Source organism: Danaus plexippus (genome assembly GCF_018135715.1).
Source record: "Danaus plexippus chromosome 16 unlocalized genomic scaffold, MEX_DaPlex mxdp_23, whole genome shotgun sequence".
Classification (NCBI taxonomy): domain Eukaryota; kingdom Metazoa; phylum Arthropoda; class Insecta; order Lepidoptera; family Nymphalidae; genus Danaus; species Danaus plexippus.
In genome coordinates this window covers 3,258,930-3,282,711 of record NW_026869851.1, presented here as the reverse complement: position 1 = coordinate 3,282,711, position 23,782 = coordinate 3,258,930, and the positions used below count along the sequence as shown (strand labels likewise).

The 23,782-nt window shown below is 28.8% G+C and overlaps 1 protein-coding gene and 1 long non-coding RNA gene across 3 annotated transcripts in view; one reads left to right on the top strand and one right to left on the bottom strand.

Annotated features, from left to right (window-relative positions):
- The window catches only part of LOC116771716 (phospholipid phosphatase 2-like), a 36,381-nt gene that overhangs the window by 9,720 nt on the left and 2,879 nt on the right, over positions 1 to 23,782 (top strand). For both annotated transcript variants that reach the window (XM_032663644.2, XM_032663645.2), the window contains exons 2-5: positions 13,107 to 13,203; positions 22,288 to 22,442; positions 22,967 to 23,187; positions 23,469 to 23,595. In XM_032663644.2, coding sequence (XP_032519535.1) covers positions 13,107 to 13,203; positions 22,288 to 22,442; positions 22,967 to 23,187; positions 23,469 to 23,595 — 600 coding nt within the window. The remainder of the gene's footprint in view (positions 1 to 13,106; positions 13,204 to 22,287; positions 22,443 to 22,966; positions 23,188 to 23,468; positions 23,596 to 23,782) is intronic.
- Positions 9,545 to 11,233, bottom strand: LOC133320271 (uncharacterized). Its single transcript, XR_009753688.1, has 3 exons — positions 11,062 to 11,233; positions 10,806 to 10,984; positions 9,545 to 10,003 (listed from the first exon to the last, which is right to left on the bottom strand). It is a non-coding gene; the product is annotated as an uncharacterized LOC133320271 (long non-coding RNA).

The window sequence follows — 23,782 nt, the reverse complement described above, 5'->3', positions numbered from 1 at the left end:
CGGATAAACTATTAATATAAGTAACTCTCACGTTTTTAGATAACTTTAACGTAATTGACGTCAAAGGGAAAAAAATCGATGAATTGTATTTATTTTTTAACAATAAAATATCGATATTAACTATTGACTGACCGTTTTTATGTGTGATATTAAAAATTAATATATATATTACATTTTATTTATCCGTTTTCGATATATATTAGGTAAATTTCTTTTTATTTGGTCAATGTCAAATGTCTCAATCAACGATATCCTTTTAACGTCCTTTTCGCGGTTAAAACCGATTACTCATGTTAAAAAAGTTGCATAAAATCAGGATTCCTTTCAATTTATTCATCGTTTTCACCCTGGCGCTATAACGAAACACGGGCATTAACAAATGTATTCATTTTGTATAATTCACATAAAACCTTGACATTCAATTGATAACCCCTTAAGAGTTCCGCGATGCAGACAATGTTTTTTTGCAATATTGTTATATAATTTATATTTATATAAACAAATTATCATTTTTTAATCAGTAATGTTATTACTTATAGGTTTTAAAGGTTTAAAATTATACACTGTTTATTTAAATGCAACATTGTTATCAACTTTTTTTTAAACTCACGCGTCATAAAAGAATGTAATAAAAAAATAAAACGTGCTGCCAATGTCACGTGAAGACAGTGAGCTGGATTAAAAAAAATATATTAAGAGAGAATATACAAATTGAATTTTTAATTATTTTTTTTTATTTAGTGTAGTGCAGCTTAATGTGTATTCATTGAAAAGATTTTTTACAACAAATATCCTATTCCATATTTTTTTATGTTGCATATATACTTTAAATTATTATGATAAATGAAAAAAGTTTGTAATTTCAGCTCATTAAAAAACAAATAAATATATATAATTTAAATATGCAATGGCAACACTTGAAAGGTCTATTTCATTAATATATAAAAAAAAAGTATTTATACTTTTTGTTTATAATTTTTTATTGTTATTGTAGTCGATGTTATTTCAATGTTAAAGTGCCATATCGTGGGCGCGGAAGTTGTAATAAGTTTATAGTTTCAATAAAATGTAAACGTGAAAGGAAATTGTTACGAAAAGTTTTATTGCTTTTACAAATAAAATCAAATTAATATACAACTTTAACCCACATTGAAAGGTTGTCCGTGAGACCTACAGGTTTTACTATATTACCTGAGTACGTGGTATCAAGTAAAAATATTATGTTCTAAGATTTGTATCTTACATCCTAAATATAATCACAATCTGGTTATAAATAGACGTAGTCTAAAAATGCACTAAAACTAATTACGTATTAAGTCATACAAAATGGCTGCTTAATATGGCCGAGTATAACCATAACATTTGACATGTAATTGGCGCTAATTGGGTCATTACAGATTCGGTTACATGCTTCTAATGTGAGAAAATGTCTAACGGTAGCCAAATAGCTTAACATATAAAAAAAAACATTGACAGACTCTTAATAATTCATTATAAACTTATATTTTAGACTTGGGTAATGTATTTTCAAATGTTTATAAACTTTTTCGTTGATAACCTCCTTTGACAATTAATTGTAATGTGACTTTTTGGATTTTGATAATGACACTTTATACGCATTCACATTGAAGTTGTAATGGCTTAAAAGATTCCACTGCGAATGAAGCCATAGCATAAAATAATGGCTTAAAAGTTAAATGAGTTAAATTACTCGTTCTCTAGTCCCAAAAAACAATATACGTATAGATGATTCTTCGTTATTTGGAGACTAGTAAATGAAAGACTGTTCTAAGCAAATATTATTAACTGCTGACAATATTTTATATGTAATGATGTATAAATATTATTTACACAAGAAAAGCTCACTTAAACGAAACGAAAGCCAAAAATAACCGTCGTAAAAATAAAATATAAATATTTATTGACATAAAAAAACCGAATTTAGATTCACGTTAATGTAAATATGTATGTAAGGCTCACCACACACTGGCGAGGTTTGAACGGACAAAGAAACCGCTTCCTTGCTTTGATAACTTCCGAGACACTTTTAATATGATATGTTAAAAAGAAATTTATTTATAAATACAAATATTATTATTATATTATAAAGCTACATATTTCATCCATAAATACGGTGTAATAACTACATATAATGCGAAAAATTATATATACGATTTAAAATGATTAATTTTCACGGTCAGAATCTAATGTTTTGTTTTACGAGTCTTTTAATGACACGGCCGATTAAATTATATCGTGCGAAAGGCTTTCACAAAACCATCAAGTGAATTCATAATTTCTTATGTATGTGAAGATATAATCTAAGCAAAGGTTTATAGTTTATACCGACGATAAAATCGCCACAGACACACGTCTCTTTTTCATTGTTGACAACATTATAGAGAAAATTAATTTCTCTGTGGCAACATTCATTAGAATATTACGAACATAAATATAAAATAACCATAATATTTGAAATCATTATTTACTTAGTCTCTTAACGTCAGGCTGGTAACATTAAAATGTATACTCTTTTTATAGTGTCAATTATTTTAGCCATTAAAAGTATATTAAAAGAAAAAATAATACACACAAAACTGTGTTTCGCTTATCATAACAATATATTTAAAAATTAAATAATCCGTCTGTATCTTAATGTCAATATTGTAATAATGCATCTGTTTTGCACAAGTGTTGCCATTAGCGATATTTGTTTGAAAACAATGCAATGACAATAAATATCTTGAAAATCTTCTATATTATATTTAATTATAAGTTAAGAGTTTTCTGTTTTATTTGATATTATAATATTTTTCTTTTATAGCAGCATTGGTAGTAAAGTATTAATTTAATATAATAAATGTAAATTTATGAAAGTTTTAAATATACGAATGCTTCATTTAAGATCACAAGAACTGAACAATTAATGTTGCGTTCAAAATAACGTAAATATATTTACATTAAAGTAAAACAAACACAGCGGTTACTGTAAACATGAATAATTGCAGGAAGTTGGTGTAACTTATTAGAAATTATTCAAATGTAACTTGAAATTCGTTTGCAATTATTTCAACAGATAACAAAATATATAATTCATAAATATAATATATTTTATTGTCTGATTTTCTTTAGTATTATATGGCTACAAACATATATCACAAATAAAATTTCCCTTATTTTGTTGTTTCAGTTGTTTAGTTTAAGTATAAGTATTTGTATATATATACACTTTTAATAGTATATTATTATTAATTATATGCAGCCAGTGTTTCAATGTTTCGATAACCATTCAATATATTATAATCTGTGTTCTTTTACTGACGTTTTAATAAATAATCAAACATTTCATTTGATATTCGTCGACTGTTATTTGATGCATTTCCACAGTGCAACAAACTTGGCGCCACACGGAGTCTTCGCATTGCTTCACTATGCAATAATCAAATGAACTCTATTTTTATAGCAATAGAGTACATAAATCCTTAGCTAATTGGACTCAACGTCGACACTTTAACCAAGATATTATTGCGGTTTGATTAAATCTTATCACCGATGCGTAAAGTATAAAATGCCGTATTATTTTATTATTGTTAGTGTATTAACTCATTACCTTCGGTAACGACTGAGCAATAAAGTTTAGTGTACACGTTTCCATGGCAACCGTAGTTTATGGACAAAGCTACGTGTGTTCGGCTTTAGATTGCGACTATAAATTATTATAAAAAATGTAACAATTATGAATAAAAATAAATCTGTTTCAATACAAACTGTCACAGAACAAAGTAATTTTTTTAAGGAGCAACAAAAATTTATTTATATTTTTAAAGTACTCAACAAAATCGAATACAGAACATCGCGTTGTGAAAAATATGTTAAAGGTTTTTATGAATAAATAAAATCAGTTGTTCGTTGCGATAAATAAAATAAAGTTCAGGTTGAAATCAGCACAGATAATAAATACACATGGACAAAAAAACATTTCAATATGCGGAAATCGTGTAAAAAGAGCTTCAGTGTTACCCGTTAGTTACCATAAACTTTTGGATTTACTTTTCAATTATAAATACATTAAAACAGTTGGCTGTTTAAACGTATTTTTTTCTTGGTTATTTTAATTTATTACACTTCCATCTATTCAATATTATTTATCGTGTGACTATTTTAATATGAATTTTAAACATACCATGATGCACCTACATAATGGTCTTTTGAGTGCCACGACAGTTCAAGGATTATTAACGAATACAATGAATTATATGCTATATATTAATATAAAAAGTATTAAATTTATCTTATTTATCAATTTTATACTCTGTGAAGTCATGCTTATAAAAAAATTATATTATAAAACGATTATTAAATTCTGCCATGAGCTTGTTTTTTATCTGTTATATAAGTCGAATATATCAGCTGTCACCCGAATGTGGGTAGACGTGAAACTTTTTATTACCTACCTACATTTAGATGCACAGTCTCACAGTCATGTTATTTTGGCAGAGCTGCTGTAAAGTGATTTTACAATCATTTTAAATAAAAACTTACTATTTTTTTATTAGTATTATATATATCTTAATAGTTCTAGTTATACATGATTAAATTATTAATTTTAACCGAGTTTTCAAAGGTGCTACTGTATAAATAACGTTATATTGGATCATTGATTTATTGATAATTGATAAATTCCAATCTCCTTTATTAATGAGATCAGATGTACATTAGGTATATCTAGACTAACCTATCAGTGGACTTTCATTTAGATAGAGCGTCAGTAGTGCTGTCATTTGTCCAGTGTATAACAGATATAGGGCTTCTTTATGATAAACATTTAATTGAATTTTAATTGAATTTATCATGTTATTATTGTTTTAATTGAATCGATCTAATTTAATTTAAAAATATCCTTAAATCAAACGTGAGTGGGCATGATTTTTGACAATGTCCCATTTATAACACAGGATAAATAACATTCGATATTTTTTTTACGTGAATATAAAAAAAAATATATGATTCTAGCAACGTATGAATCGATTATAGATAATTTTTGTAATATTGTCTTATATCGAAGTATTTTTTCGATAAATTTTATGAAAATTGTCAAAGTTCCGGCGTTGAACCCGGGATTCAAATGGAACGGATTTCGTAATATTCAATAAGGCTGTGTAATTTATTTTATATCACAGTAGGCGCTGTTCCAAAACTATTAACACCTACGACAAAATACTTGACATTTTAATAGTTATACGTAATACGTATTATTTGTTATTACCTTCTTACGTATATATATAAAGCCATATAAACTCTTAATTCTATTACTTAAAATGTTATCCATTTCTTTTGATGTTTTTCGTTTGACAAGGTCAGATTGGAAGCACTACAGAAGCTATAGGAATCCCCACTAATGCAAGCTCCATTTTAATTGTATTCATTTGGTATTCAGATTAAAAAGGTCTTATATGAAATAAAACTAATATTTTTTTTTATTTACTGCTCGTTTATAATTCTTTTTAACAACATACACCGCATGCTTCGGTTACTTTGCAGCAACCGATCACGGGCAGACGACGTGATCACGGGCAGACGACGTGTGATCAATTAAAAACACGCAGTAAATGCGAAAAATATATGATTTATTTCAACGATAACTCGCGAAAATCTTACATCCCATGAGGTTTTATATGTTCAATGCGTTTATTTTTTTTTATCAATGCTAAGATTACCGACATAATGGTGTAAGTCACTCAGCATATCGATAACAAATATAAAGGGAAAATTCGAAGGAAGTTACAAAAACCAACATGGACATGGACATACAACTTCCTGTACTTAAAAAAGTTCGAGATTTATTATCAGTTCCGAGAATATTCTAGAAACTTAGCTCTAGATAACGCTTAATGCACAAAAATGTCGTTTATGTCGCATTTTATGTTCATTTAAGCTTCTCAAAGGGTCTTAATTGAAAATAGAATGTTGTTCTACATTGAATTATTATCAAATCGTTTTAATTATCGTATCTCCTGAATATAAACATTATTTTGAATGTCCAAATTTAAATTCAGTATTTCGAATGTAGTAATAAATCTTGAAAACTTTTTAAACATCGTGAAATGCATAATGGCGTCTTAAAATATTTTAATTCTAGCTTAATAAGCCGTTAGAATAAATCACATGACTTTTAAATAAACTACGAAGCGGTAGCCGTAGGAAATATTAATGTAGAGAAGTCGAAAGAATTCATAATTACTTTTAAAAATAAAATCACTTTTCCGCTCCGCTTCCCGCTTACGCCGTCACTGTGAACAGAACGGTTATAAATTACAAAGTCCTATTACTAATGTTTGTAATTTTGCAAAACCGGTCGCGTTAAGGAGTTGTTAATTTATTGCTATACGTTTGACCCGTCTCTACCTGTGATTTCTCCTTCACGAAAACATATTTAGCTTTACCATTGAATTTACATTTGAATTCAAATAAGCTGCCTCTAGTTGTATATTGTTTTTTAATTCTAATAGGAGTAGGGTCAGTTTTAATGTATTTGAATCAGAAATAAAATAACTTTAATATTTTTTGTTCGCAATTCAATATATATAGGCGAATTATAAATAATGTCTTGTTATAAATATATTGGTAAAAGTTTCATTCATGAAGAATATTGATAAACTCGACCCAAATATTGATTAAAATATAAAAAAACACATGTCTGCCATATTTGTTTTAACTGTAAGGTGTACGACCTAAATTATGTATTGACAGACGTGGGATTGGAGACTGGTGAGATTCACTAAAAAATAAGTTCCTTGATCGCTTGTGTTTATATTATTGTTATAAAATCCCACGGGAAAGAATCACACTTATATAAACTATCAATAATAACAATGTCTCTTAAAACAAAGAGTTCCTTGTCGTTTCCTTTGCCGATCTTCCAACTCATGAATCCGCCATTTAATTTTTTTTTTTAACATTCTATTCCAAGATCCACCACAATCGATTTTGAGATTTACAAACCTATATATAAAAACTCACCTTCACAGATAATATTATTTAATATATAATAAAGCATCGTGTTAAAACAATTTAAGAGATATGAAAAAGAAATTTCCATTGTATTCCGATACTGTCGCCATATTTGTTTAAATAAATATATTTTTACTTTTGTGATAAATGTATATATATTTAAAGATTAACGTAAATTGTAAATTCCGAGCGACAGGAAATACCTTATTACTTGTAGTGTTCATCTGTCTTTAATTCAATAAAATCCTAATACAGAAGAAGCGCCACTTGCCGTGGAGTAGGGCTGTTCAAAGAAGAATAAATTTTAAACACAGTTCTTAAACGTTTATTTAGATACCATGATTTATATTTTATATAAAAAAACGATTTTAAATAACAGCCGTCAAATACCCTCCATTTTAATTAATACTTAAAAAAATATACCAAAATCATTTTATTACTCAAATACTGTTTTCTCTTTAAATAAATTTAATAAAAATATTATGCTATGAATTTAAAATTCATTTTACAAATATAAAAAGCACTAAAAATCGTTCTATGGCTGTATATTTTTTTTCTCTATTTTTCTTTCTTTCGTCCACTGTCACGCTGGAGGGTCGTAATTGTGTCAAGTTAACAACAAGAAGGTCAATTTATTTATACTTCAGAACCACTTGTATATCTAACAATATAAGTCGTCTATAAATACTTTATAATTTTTAATAAACACGATAAACAGTAAGGAATCGGCGCGAAAAATATATGAAAGTTTCGTTCTTACATTGTCGTTCCAATTTCGAAATACTCAATACGTCATAAAGGCGTGTCAAATTGATTTTTTAAATTTCCTTCACCCACATTGTAGTAACATTTGTCTTAGCGGTCGCGGAGGTATGCGGCCACTATCAAGGGCCCTGTTGGGACATGGTGTCAACAATAATAATACATTTTTGGACAACTTTCATGACAAAAATTTACTTGTATACTAAAACATATCTATTTCTATAATACAAATATTCTTCACGAAACTAATTACTATACAAGTGACATCTGTCATCTACGTGACTAAAACAGTGAATAAAATAAGTCAAAGGACTGCACTTATACTGCCGCATTGAAAAATATGCAATGGAATATTTTCTATAGACAAAAAATATTATGTACGTGAATATTATTATATAGCCGTATATGTGAAATGCCAATAAATTTCATTTGTTCTCGATGGAAGGTTGAAGTCATCAGGAGAGAGCGAGTCTTAATGATGTATGAAAGTGGAAATGCCTATTATACGAGTATATACTGTTTTTGTTGAATGGATTGTTTAAATAACTTGATTTCTATATAAAATACGATATACACTAAACCATTACTCATGTGAAGTATCTAGATTTCTATTTTCCTAGGCTGTGTATTCATCCAAATAATAAACAATACAGTTGATTTCCGAACGGAAATAATATTGTTTGAAATATAAGTTCGAAATACATTTTTTAACTTGAGTTGATCGAGATTATAGAAAAAATCATTCATTATCCCCAAACCCATTCAATTCGTTCAGTGAATGATTCAAATTTAAATTTAATTATTTTACCTGAATGAGTAACTACAATACGATTTTATATTTCATTGAATTGTCAAACCGTTGCTGTCTTACCTTTTTATTTTCTCGTTACATATTACGAAGTTGCTATTGCAATCCGTATACGAGTTTTTGTTCTTCAACCGCCGCTAATTGCTTGGACTCTTAGGAAGCATTATTTACTACAAAACTACTATCTTATACTACAAAACTACTTTTTCCTTGAATTTATTAGAAACGCCTTAACAATGTTTATTGGCTTATAAATAAATACTTAAAAAACAAAATACGTGTCACCCGAAATAAATTTATAATTTTATTCATGATGTAATTGTATTATATAATATATAGTACCTTATTGTTCACTTCTTTGACCCATATAACAAATGTCGCCTAACTTTGAGTTGATTAACTTAAGTATTATGAGTATTCCTGGGAGTTGTAATCTCAAAGTATACTACAGCAAAACTAATGAATGGACTTCAAGCGTTTCCAATACAAACTTTGTACCTTTTGTCTGCGACTTCACTTATTACGTTATAACTTAAGGTCAAATCAGAACTTATTTCAACCAACTATTATATGACATACTTTAAACTTTCTTCTTTGTCTAATACATAGTAATTATTTCTTTTCGTTTTTGAGAATTGTTATTTGGTTTGGAGACATAATTATTCTTTGTTATAAGTGTTAGAATTTATTAAAATAACATATATAGATTAATTCTGTCTTTTTATTTAATTCATAATTTATAAGTACATTTCAAAGACGTTCATTTTTGACGGAAGAAATTACACTGACAGTTCTTTGATAAAATTTTAATTTTTTAATTATTTTAAGATTAAAAACTTGCTATATAAAAAAACTTTCGTTTTATAAATATTAAAATTTTAATTCAAGAATAAAGGTACCTAACGTGTACTAAATTCTTCAATAACCATTGGCCCCGTTCTGAAGCTTTTCGTTTAGTTCTTCAACGTTAAATTCACCCTTGACGGTCGTCAGCGAAATGAGATAGCGTAATTCGTTACGTAAAACGTCATTTTAACTTAAGCGTAACTTTATTCATAGTTTGTTATTAAATTTTTATAAGATTTGAACTTAATTACATATAATAACATAATATATAACGTATTTATATAGAAACAACAATATTATTGCCATTTAACGACCTCGACTGACGTTTAGGATGACGTTTTGCAGAAAATTATTGATTTCCTATACAGTCTGTGGCAATAAGTCAAAGGAATTAGAATCTATACCAGATTTTATTGCTGTATCTACATAATATTGTAATTGATCAGTAATATGTAATAACAATCACTTGTTGCGACTTCAAAGGGAGTTTATCTGTGGTACGTAAATAACAGCGAGGTCGGGAGGTGAGCGGTTCTTGTAAGGGCGTGTTCAATGTTCATTATCAAAATTCTGTATCTGTGGAGCAAAATATTAGATAATATGTAATATAAAATGTTGTATGTAGTATAAAACGGATCGGAGGTCTTTAATAGTATGTTTACTTTATGTCACAATAAAACGACCGAATGAACGAATGAAAAACGTCACTGCCATCTTTGGTTTATAATTACAGACTTTCGTAAGTTCTTTAAATTTATATACATAAATTGGGAATTTTAAACTTTTATTTTATTTAACACACGTAACCGTATAGCTATTTATTATTAGATATTGTTTTATCTTTAATTTTCTATTATCAATCAAAAGCCTAATACTCCGACTCTATACCTATTTTGAGACAGAGTTTCATCCGTATTGATGAAACAGTTTTTCATGATTTAGTATCAAATACAAGTATAAACAAACTTTCCCATAATTAAGTTTATTTTGTTATAAGTAGTATATTACTTAACAATTTAATGTGTAAGAAAGTGGGTCACTAACATACACAATCTCTTTCGTAAAATAAAGAAAAAAGTATTTGACATTATCAATTCTATAATAATATAGTACATAAAAAGAGCCAATTTAATATTTTTTTTATTATTGTTACTACGAAATAAAAGGTAGGTAATTATGTCTATGACCACTTGGAGTGTTGACGTAAAGAGAAAGGAGTTATGTAAGCCTGTAAAATATGTCAACGAATTATATTATATAGGGACCATCTATCAAATAAGAATTATCTAATTTGTTAAATTATCTAACCTATTTATATATTTTTAAATAATATATGTCACAGAGTATACAGAAATATATTATAATAAAAATTACGTACCAAAAAGGTTCACTTTATAAATGTTTATGAACTCGGAATACAGGTTGTATGCTGTGAGAATGAATTGTGTGTTAATTCCAATTAAAATTTATCTCGACTTATAAATATTTAATACCCCGATATTGTTGACTTGACGAAACCTCCTGTTGATGCTGCATTACTTGTTTAATACGTAAAACCTAATAAAATTACATAAGATCAAAATATTTCGAATCACATTAATATAAAGTAAAAAAGAAATTAAATTGTTACCTACATATAAGCTAGCTTTAAATCAGGTTCGCAAATCTATTTTTGATTCCATATTTATTAAATTAATCACATCAAATCGTTATTCATCACTGCTAATCGTGAATAGAATAAGAATTCACGATTGTCATGGCGGCTGGGTAACCATTTTAGGATATCTGTCAAACTGACGTCTTTAAATGCGTCGCTGAACGGAAGACGCCGTTTGCGATTATTATAAATTAAATCTATTTTAAATTATACATATATTTGAATATTAATGTAGTGGTAATTCGTTTTTCATTTAATTATAAAAACGAGATATACAAATTAGAGAAACTCATGAGACTTCGTTTAACTATGCAAAGTTAATCTGACAGATTTTAATATTAATGACAGGCTTCTGATTGACGAAATTTTTACTCTGTGCAATGTTTATGGAAGTTTTATTTAATATACTCTATTCATAACTTATATGTATCTGATTTAATATTGTTTTCTTATTAATTTCCTACAAATATACGGTTAAAATTTAAAAAGTTATTATTTATAGCAAATCTATTTCACACGATATATAGCAGACTTATTAATAGTTAAATTTAGTCACTGAGAAGGCATTTTAATTGTAATTTTATCTACTTCGACCAATATTTCGTGGCCCTTGGCGCCAGTTGTCATCGGAAATGCAACTGCACTTTTCTATCACAAAACAAATGGCATGGAAAGTCACAGTTAGCTTGTCCAGGCGTCAACTGGCCTGGATTCCAGTGCCCATTGTCTATTTAATATTGATAGACGGACAAAGGAAACTTATTCAAATAATGATTTCTAAGATTTTCACCAGCAGCACGGATATAAATGATACTTTTATTATATTATTGTAAAATATTAAGCAATAACAATTTCACTCTGTACTCCTCGTTTCACTTTTACCGTGTAATTTAATGAGCTTTTTTGATTGCAAGTAAATTGTTTGTAATCAAATAATATTCATACACCAGCCATTTTCTATTTCATAAGCCAATTCCGTTGTAAATCACAGCAATTATTACATTTGTTCGAGATCTGCCAGTATGCAAAATTCTTACAATATCAATATTTTATTTGCTTATAGGAAGAATATTTTAATTATACGAGTGTTTGTTGTTTAAGTGTTTATACTATGTATATATTGGAAATAAGAATGAGATAAGATAAGCATTTATATTATTCTTTGTGCTTTGTAAACACGGCTATGTAAATCCTCGGGCATGTTGGCTTATGAACAAAGAGAAGAGACGAGGTAATAAATAAGTCATTCTTGTGTTTAAGTAATGTAGAAAACGTAGAAATTTAATGTCAACGAACTGACAAGGATTCAGAAATTGTACAAGTGAATTAGAATTATACCTCGCATTTGAATGAAAACCTTCTTGCTGGATTACAGATTAAATATAAAAATCTTTATTCACAGATAATTTAAATTATTTGTTAATAGACTTGCATTATTGCATTTTCTACTAAAAGATCGGCATTCTCTTCGTGCATTTAATTTATATAATGTATGTTTCGCATTTCAACATATCTTAATATAACTAGATTTTGATGTTACAAGATTAGCTTTCGGTTAATGTTGAACCATGGTTAATTCGTTTGTGACACGGTTACTGTAATCGTTAAATGTAACTAGCGTTTTATGTTCGTATAACATTATTTAAGGAAATACGTAACAAAATCACAGCGATTCTTGTTAGAGTTGGAATACATTAGATGCATTTTAATACCGTTGTTAAGATAAATATGAAGTTCATAAAATAATACGATGTCCACAGATTAATAATATGTTATGGAATATAGATTAACAAAAACCAGAATATATCAAAACTTTTTTTATTACTCTTCAGTTATTATCAATATTGTAGACTTTCTTATTAAATGACTTTCGGATAAATTAGATATTTTTTTATTATTTTATACCAACATAATAAGGAACCGTAACGTCGGGATTATGTCATAACCTTAGCTATTAATAAAATATTTTATTATTAGATATATAATTTTTATGTTTAATTACATTATCATAACTCTTTGTAGACGGTATCTGATCAGCGAGTTCCTGTTGAAGTCGAGATGCAGGCGCGTCACAGTCTCGCCTGGCACCTACTTATAGACCTGCCGATACTGCTGCTGGGTGAGTTTAATATACATATAATTTATTATATAACTTACATAATATATCCCACACATAAATGCCATCGATAGATCTCATACACGGTATGAATCATTAAATAGTAATATTTTTCTATAAAACATAATTTATTAACTGACACAGATAACATTTGTTTTAAAGTTTTTTTTAGCCTAAAATAATATTTTATTTAATGAAAGTATATATTTTAAGTTATTCGTACTGAACGCGTTAACCCACATAACACTGGCCGCGTGTTGTGCCGTATTGTTATTTGTTACACAATCGCAATAACAATAAATAACAAGTGGAGTGCTCTGGAACATTTGTTATTGATTGATGGGCGATCGGTTTATTTAGATATCACTCATTTTATTAAACAAATCCATAGTTTACGACGTCTTGTAGCGGTACAGTGTATTTTACGCAAGCATTTTTTACGATCAACGACAAGAATCACGTCAATATGACAGTTACGTACAGATATAAAAAAAACTATTAATTCTTCAACATGCAACCTTTTTCTTTCATTTCATTGAATATAATTATAAAATACAAGATTCCAATCAAATTCTTTTTCGTCTTCCAACATAGGCTATTGCATTTTATCTAAGTACATAATATATTGTTTGCTCTGTCATTGTGTAAATAGGTTTTATATGTGTTTAGTATCTATTGCCCCCGTAACTGTTGACGTTGACAGGCAATAAGCCGTTTCAGTTAACGCTACGGCGCTTCTATGTTTGACTGGCTTGTTTGTACATTTGTCGACCAAAGTGGTTTCGATGAAACTTTTAACTGTTACGTGCCACTGGTTTAACTGAGATTGTATGTAGATTTATTAATGATTACCTAACAATAGTGTTAACTGAAGGTCTACATTGTATTTTCCATAAACATATAAATCTTTTTTATATTTAGGTATTAAAGTAAAAACTTTTTTATATGGTTTAAATTTTGTGCATCTGTCGCATGTCGCATTACAGCCGTAATACTGAATGATTGTTTTATTTAGTATTCTTTTAACTAAAATTAATAGTTGAATATGTTACGAAAATTAAAACATTTTACTCTCCTACGTCTACATTTTTTTGAAATATTTCAGTTAAATGCCTGCAACCCCTAAGAAATAATATTCATAGTGTTGTTTCATAAAACTACAATTCAAAGTTTTACGAAAAATGTTGTCATTTAAAAGTTAACTAAATAAATAAATAATTTCTGGAATATTAAAAAAAGAATTTAATAAACAATATAAGTGTGTATATATATATATAACATAATATAAAATAGGTCTTATCTAACATTTATGTTAGAAGGTTATATAGTTGCCAACATATTAACACTGTGGTGGTGAGGTCGTCGTTGGTGGTCGTAATTTGACACTGTCACGTCATCAAGTTGACCACAAAAATGTTTAACTGGGGTTCATAATGTCATTCAAATGTGTTTATAACAGACAAATACACCCAATATATCAAATTTCCCACAGTGACGTGTTGTTTTGAATAAGTATTATAAAATAAATAAACCATTATTATATAATAATAACATAACATTATTATTAATTTATTTTTATTGTTATTTAAACACGTATGGATGAATATTTTATACGCTCAACAAAAACTACTAAAGAATTTGTGATCGTTCTAAATAGCCAGTATCTTTTTTTTATTATGGCTTCATTCACTCTTCAATCGCGGAATATTGTGCCAATGTCAACGATTTTATTTATTGAACGAATCATAGTTTTGAATTCTGTGTAGAGAAAACAGGAAAGAGTTTATCTAATGGAATAAAGGTTTTTCTTTACCAGGTTTTTGTATTCAAATACCTTATGTGACCGTGTTGACCGTGAGGGCGGTGTCAACTTACATCTGACACGACTGACACCGCGTTGTTGACATTCGTTGACACTGTTGACACTGTCGCGGTGTATTTACAGTGATATAAAATTAAATTTTGAATTTTTTTCTTTTTTTTTTTTTTGTTTAAGTTTGAATGAGTTTTTTTATCCCTAACTATTCGGGGAAAAAGACCACCCAAATTCTATTCAGATACCTATTAGTCATAACAAACAAATCAAAATGTCAATAACATACGAAGATCTAATTTATAAATATGTTAAATCTTTATTTTATTAGGGTCTATAATTTTCAAGTTACTAGTATATTTTTGTTATTTGATCTACCTAAATATTAAAAGCACAATACATCATATACAACCTTTTTACTGATATTGGACAAACGCGTATATAATTCACATCTGTCAAACGTTCACATTTAAAATCCGTTCATCAGTAAAAATTAATCTAAAGTAATGTAATACTTTCTTAATATGATAATGTAAATCAATTATTAATTTAAATATTTAACATTTTTTTTTTTTTTGAACGTCTGACAGTTGTTCAGCTATCGGGTGACATAATGTCTCGAACTTTGGACAAGGAATGAAAACATATCAGATTCAGTGTAATATAAGTTAACAAAACAATAAAACACAATACTGTGACTAATTTAGCTGTAATATTATAAAAATTAGCTTTTAAAAACCCTAAATCTTCCATCCTTAGATTATATCTTTACCAAAATAAAAAAGGTAGTTTATAGACTAAAAATACTTACTTTGACCAACCGTCCACTCACCCGAGGTCTGTATCGTAAAATACATAGCAATAACAGTTTTTCATTCATAAATCTTAAACTTTAACGTCAGTCGTTACCTATTTACAGAAAAACGGGAAACGCTTCGTATGTAGTGAATATTTAAAACATGTGCTAGGCGTTCTCATTCGGATGATGTTTAAAGTAATGTTTATAAACATGTTAACTATGTAATCCGATTAATCTTTTGTCATCATATCGTCCGGTGACTATCGATTCTGGAATCCTTATGATCGCTCAACAATTTAAAAACAAAATGTGTCATTTGAAAATGACAACTGTACTATTTTTTATGCAACGGCTTCATTCGCACTGGATATTTTATTGTTACAACTGCTTAGTCTTTAAGACATAAATAAAAAACTGGATGTTTAGAAAATATATCACGAATCCAGTGTGAATGAAGCCATAGCATCAAATAAAAGGAGATTGAGATTTTATGATTATATGGTATTATTTTGCTTTTATGTATCTATTCCGACGTTCAGTAAGTGCAGTGAAAATAAAAGGAAATAAAAATGTATTATATAGAACGTTTAACAAAAAGAAAAGCAAACGTTTGTTCATAAAAAGGTATAGGGCTTAATCTTAGAAGATAAGAGAATACTTGGAAGATAAAATCTGAAAATTCCGTAAAACCAAGCTCCCGGCTAAACTCGCAAGGGTTTTATAACCGTGGAATTTGCATCGCTTGATGTATAATCTATGGACACAAGAATCATTATCTGTATTTCTATATTCATACTTTTAATAAATTGGTCTTCGATTATTTTAAAACTACCGTTGGCTAAGGATTTCTTTAAATTTTGGATGTACTCCACAGACACGTACTTATGGCACTTCCTGTCGCCAAAATCTTAATTTATAAACCCGTTTCCCGTCGTTGGCATTGTTTAAACGCAGTTAAATGGCGGATAACGTTCAAAAACACATAGCGGTTAATTTGTAACCGATTTTAAAGAAATGTTATGTATGTATGTTTGATTTTTCTCACAGTCAATTTTGATTTCGACACGGATATAAGTGTTTGGGATAACGTTAACGATTTTCTTAGAATATTTATATTCATATTGAATAATACTTTCATCTTTTGGTAAACACGACTTTTCTAATAATTCAGACATCTGGATGAAAGCACAAAACTGTTGACTTAAATTTCTATTTCCTAAAATAAAAATAAAAAATGAGAGCGCTGTGCTTGACAATGTTAAAATTATATATTACAATTTGTTCTAAATAACATAATAAACCAATTTCAATAAACGTAATTTTCAATAATAGTGTAGTTTTTGAAAATCCCTTCATGAGATTCCAAATTAGTGTAATACAATATTTATATGTAATTAAATATACTAACATCATATATGTCAAAAACTCATAAAAAATCTAAACAGATTTCATACCCACAGCCAATTATTATTTCAATTTTATCATACAGATAATAAATATATTTTTAATATTATTTTTTATTCAAATATCTACGCACATGTTTGTTGTATACGATCTTGTAAACACGAGTATTCATATTTCTTAATTCTATTCGCTAATTGCTCGTAGCGGAATGCAGTATACCAGTATAATCCGGCTTTTTAACATTTATTACACCTTATTTATATCGAAATAAAGTACAAAATCCAATGACACTAAAAACTTAAAATCAACGCAGGCCGAATAGGGTCATGCAACACGCTAATTCAATGAAAACCTGCAAACGGATGGTATGTTACTAATTTATACAATAATAACCATTAGTGTGTTGTAATAAATGTCAGTATGGGTTGTATTAATAATGCATTTTATTCTGCATTCGGGTTATTATTTGTACTGTACATACTTCATATATTCGTCAGAAAACCTTACATGCCCGTCTGCAATAAATATCAATCAATCTTTGTTTCATAACTCGCTTCGGTTTTATGGTAACGTTAAACAACGTTACCGCCTTTCCAATAAGCAAAACCAGTGCGTCGGATGTTCTACGTACGATTGTTTGACTAATGAAACAGTAAGTGACAATTTCCGATGGAAACACAAGATTATCGATTATCACTGTGAACGGAGCGTGAAATCGATTTACATTCGATGTCCGCGACCAGTTCGAAAATTAAATGTCATACATAAATTACAATAACGATGCATCATTATAACATTATCTAAATCTACTGTTATTATTAATTTGAGATTGAATTATTTTTTGATTTATCATTCTACGGTTTGTACGAATACATATATTACAAAGGATTATTTTTTTTTTAATATAATTGATATAGGAAAGGCGATTCTGCATAATTTAAACAGCCGCATATTACCGAGTCGCAGTTCTACTAGCCTAATTCACGTTAATAACAAAAACCTTTGATGTTTCTGACCGTAAATTACTTGATCATCTAACAATTGCTGAACAAATGCAGATCCGACAAATTAACTGTTCCTTTTGACCTATATGTAATCCTCTGGTCTAGACCGGTCCTAATTCTTACGTCTACACTATTCCTCAACCTACTTCTATGTTTCCTTAATAATCTATTCATCTTTTGAACGCCACGAGATATGTAAAACATGTTTCAAAGAATAATGTCAAATTATATAACGTCCGTATAAGATGAAAACTAATTAACTTAAATCCAGATTAATTGAATTACATAATTCGATTACCAATTTCACTAATACAGGAAATTTTGAAATGGAAGGCTTACGTACAAATCGGATAAAACTATTGTTGAATTATCCGTTAATATTTATTGGACGATAAAGTATTTTTATCGCTCAAATGTTGTGGAAGCTGTGAAGATTATTTGAGGAGTCTAGGACTGTAGATTATCCATGCCTTCGCCAAGACTTGGAGTACAAACCCCTCTTATCAAGCAGCTATCAACGCTGATAATTATCCCCTCCCTCCCCTAAACATTCCCCTCTAAAGATGATAATCTTTAGAGGGGAATATTTAAATACTTTTTCCCTGTATTTGAATGTTATCTCGTCTACTATTGAGACTTACTATTCTGCCTATCATAAATCCTACTCGACATTGTCTGTGACTTCAATCAGGTTGAAATACGTCTGTTGAGATCATATCGAGACTCAAATGTAAGTACTTCACAAATTATATTTTATTATTTAATGCCAAAATAAATATGTAATTAGCATGACTCAAACTTAAAAATATTTTTTTGATTTACGGAGCGATTTCTATTCCTACATATTAAATATAAAATAGTTCAATACAAATTATGTTACGATTATATATATATACACTTCATGAAAGTGCTTGTGTCATATATTTGTTGTACCTCTTCAGGTCTAGGGAAGAACATGTGTTTAGATTGGCAATTACCTTAAACAATCAGCCACCGGTTAACCTTCGAACACGAATATGATAAATAAAAAAGTTTTACAAAAAAAAAAATCAACTTATTTCCCTTAAAAAAGTCTTATGATTTTTCTCAAATCCAAATCGAAATAAATAAATTTAGTTTCAAAAAATATTCTTTTATATCACGGATATTCACAAACAAAATACTTCATCGCTGATTCGGAGAACGCGACCATAAAGAGTTACCGGTTAATTTGAATGAAACGTCAGTAAAATAATTTGGAATGCATCCAAATAACTTGGCCGGCGACGGAGCGGGCCATCAATGAACCCTTTGAACTGTTCGCCATAAATTTGGTGACTTATCTATGAATTGATATTTCCAAGTCTCTTAATGTTTCATGTTAATAAAAACAATAATTTGTGACTGTATCCCACTTAACACTAACGTCGTGAAGCCGGCGAAGTAGTGGTAGCTACGAGTATGCTTTGCTAGTTTATGTCTGTACTATAGAGTAATAAAAGTACTGCTTAAAATTATCACTAGTTGTAACATCTGGCTTTACTCGTTATTCTGTAAATGTCTCCGAGTTATATTAACAGTATAATTTATACTATTGCAAACCTAACACTTTCACACGATTTGATGTAAATAGGGTTTATGTTTTTTACGTGATTGGATTTGAACAGATATTATCTAGATTATTAATAATATAAAACATTAAGTACTAATTATAAACTAATTTTTATTTTATAGTATTTCATTAAACTTATATTTTATACACAAATATATGAATGACTTGTGATCGTTGAAGCTAAGTGAGTTTCTTCGCCTACGGTTTTTAGCCAGAAGCTTTCACCTCCGAATTGGTCGTAGTACTATCGCTGGTGGTCGTTAATGTCCCCAAACAAATTAACAAAAGCCAGTCGAATTGTCACAGACAGACAGACATCCGGTCTACTTGTCTCACTTAATATATATAAATGTGGGATCATTTATTAAAAGAAATTGAACATTTTTAAGCGCTTGGTCCTGTACGGAAGAAATTGCGAATTGTATGGACTATTTGGGTCACCTAATTTTTGATGATTCTTGATTATATTCGAAAGAAATTTTGTAAAATTTAATACAGGAAATGATTTCATACAAAGCTTCTTTTGATATGTGGATTTATCAACGCTTTAGATACTTGGATAACTTCATCTAGTAGTTTCTGGTATAAACATGGAAGCAGCTGCTATAGTTTGATTTAATTACTAAATGCATTTGTTGGAAACGTCATAACATTGTCCGTCTAATATTTATATGCAATTGATAATCTGACATTTTTATGACGTTTTATTGCCAGCAACAACAGTTATTTTTTATATATATTCGGGATTTCGCATGACTTTACAAAATTCGGAACAGATACAATATTTAAAACTATTAAAAACTCAAATCTATTAAACCTCCATGGAGTCTGAAGACAGAAAATTATTTTTTTAACACGTTTGAAGTTAAATTCAATTTGTTTTTATCATTAGAAGTCGCAACTTTCAAATCAACTAATTAGTTGAAAGCGTGGTCAAACACGTAATATTGGTTGTGTTATAATAATAACGTAAAGATAAATTTGTGTGACTTTTTGGTTTCGATATAGATATAGTTATCTTTAACCCGAATTTTTGAGGTAGACTCAATATTTTGTAACCGTTTTTATAATGCTTGAACTTTAGTTCATGCTTGTGATTGAATCCAAATGAATTATAGCCTATTATGTTTTTGTACGTATAAATTAGGACACTTTCGTATAAAATAATATGATGTTTTACTATGAAAAGAAGGTAGGGTGAAACGAAATTGAGATTAATAACTAGAGTAATATAAATAGTAGTATTAATATAAATAATTTTATATGACCAAAGATTTTGACAAAACAAGCGACAGAAACAAAACTTATTTGGATGACGTTTATATTTCGACATAATGTACGCTTGGCCTTAAAAACGTCTAGCGATCGAGATGTCACTAGAATAATGTTTTAGACCAGTTTTTCATATAAAAAGGTATAAGAATTTATTTTGCAAAAAATATAATGTCATTGTACACGAATGCATTATTTATCTAAATGATTTTTTTTTTGATGTTGTGTCAATTTATTACATATAGGTTATATTAAAACTAAAAAAACATTTACATTCTCACTGGAATCGTGAAATAAATAAAACATTCATTTGAACATTAAAGTGTCATTTAGCTTCGCGGTTAAGGCGCATAGAATATTATTAAGGCGAATACACTTACAAACGTTGGCTGTTGAGTTTGGTCGATGGAGGTTATATATGATAAAAAAATTAAAAAAATCTCATAAATAGTTTGATGAAGCGGAAACCATTGGAAATCTGTTTGCTAAAAATATTGCGATGAAACGGACAGTTTGAAAGTATATCATAAAGTCGCTATATAGAGCGGTATTATTTGATTATGATATATGTATATATTTCTTTTATATAAAAAATTAAAATATGTATATAAATGTTCTCGATAAATGTTTTACCACTAGTTTATTTATTTTAACTTACTATCAACTTAACACGAAATGATTTTTAACGACGAAAATAATTACCCATGTTAATGACGTTTATCTAAAAATATGAAAAATCTTAATTTTTTACAACATTAACCCTCTTTTGATTATCTTTAATTTGTTTTTAATTACCGGTAAATTTTTTCCAAACATTTTCCGCTCTAAAAGCGGGAAAAAATACATATATTTATATACAGAGATATATTTAATGAATTTGATTAGAAAGTTTACTTATTGTCGAATAATATTTATTTTTATTAGCAATCCACATCAAAACCTCTCTGTTTATAATAAATTCTCGATTTTATTGATTTCTAGCATGAAACTCCAAATACGTCTCGCAATTTATTATTTCAATCACACAAATTAATTGTATTATTATAAAATATCTATAAAATCGTATTTTAGAAGACTGCTCGATGTCATTTGAGGGCATGAAACGCTCTTCTTATGTCGTTCGGATCTCGCCATTTGATAACGGAATATTCTAGACTAATGTTCTAGCGATGAATAATAAAATGTGATTTATGTTTTGCTTCAGTGGCAGCAGTATGTATACTCCTGGAGGTCGGAGCTATTCCCAGCAGACGAAGCGGCTTCAGATGCAATGACCCCGACCTCTCATTCCCTCACACGGGAGACACTCTCTCCATATCTCTGATAGCAGCCATTACAGTCATTGTGCCATACCTCATTGTGAGTACTTCATATTTTTTTTTATGCAAATGTATTCTGCCAGTGTCACGTATAATGTTTGAAACCAAAGAGGTTGGATATAAATATATTACTTTAGCATCCTAAGTATTCTATGTTGACTTACTATCTGACATTAACGTTGAAGTGACATTTTCTTAGTTCATATTACAACTACCTGTTCACATTGACAGGATGTTTTTCGCGCTTGTTAATTATTCACACAATTGTATTTGCATTTCAAACCAAATATAAATGAGGATATTTGCAGCGGAATACATGTTAATGTCAAATGATGGTTTGAAAAATAACACTTTGTAATAACAAGGTCCTTAAAATAAAGTTAATTTAAAAACAAAATTATTTATAATTTTTATTGACAAAATAAAATATTAATACCTATATTTTTTTTATTCCTACTAATGAAAAGCTACTTGAAATAATATATTTAGATATTTAATTCATATTACACAATACATACAGTATTACTCAATCAATGCAATACTCAAATCATTATTCCATTACAGATATGGGCGGTAGAGTCGACACTGCAGTTGGACGACGAGTACACCATCAAGCAAAACAAGTTGCTGACAAGCGCTAAAACCGCTGGATTCATCTACCGCGATTATATATACGCTGCTATTGTAAATCTTACTGTCTTGGAAGTGGTGAAATGTGTCGTCGGATCACCCAGACCGACCTTCTTTGATTTATGCAAGCCCGATACAGCAAGAACGTGTAATGGGTAAGTTAACACGGAATACATAAATGTATCAGTATCTAATATAATAAATATTACAAATACAGACAACATAAAAAAAAAACAGCAAGAAAAGTATTCAGAATTAAAAAAAAATACATATTAACCTTTAAGATTTATGATTTCGATATTTAAAATAGATTTGTTATTAAATAAATGTCTTTGCTGTTGTTAGAGCATAAATTATTTACAGGCTAACATAGATAATTAAGAAAATGTAACAATAGACAATATTATTTTTTTTTTTTATTATTATGACCAAACAGGTCGGATTACGTGAGTAGTTACACGTGTACCTCCACGCGCTTCTCTCGCTACCTCCAGATTGATTCCAGCCGGAGCTTCCCCTCGGCGCACACGTCGCTCTCAGTCTACTGCGGTCTCTTCTTGGCTGTGAGTTGCTTATTTAATACAACAATAGCTATTTCGACTTAAATTGTGCTTATTGTTATGTATTACGTTCTTGCTATGGATTATATCACAAGTATGAACGTTTATTTGTTATTGCCAGCCTACCAATTGTTCATTCAGCAAGGAGGTTTACATAATCTGATAATTCCCCGGCTGAATGACTGAACTT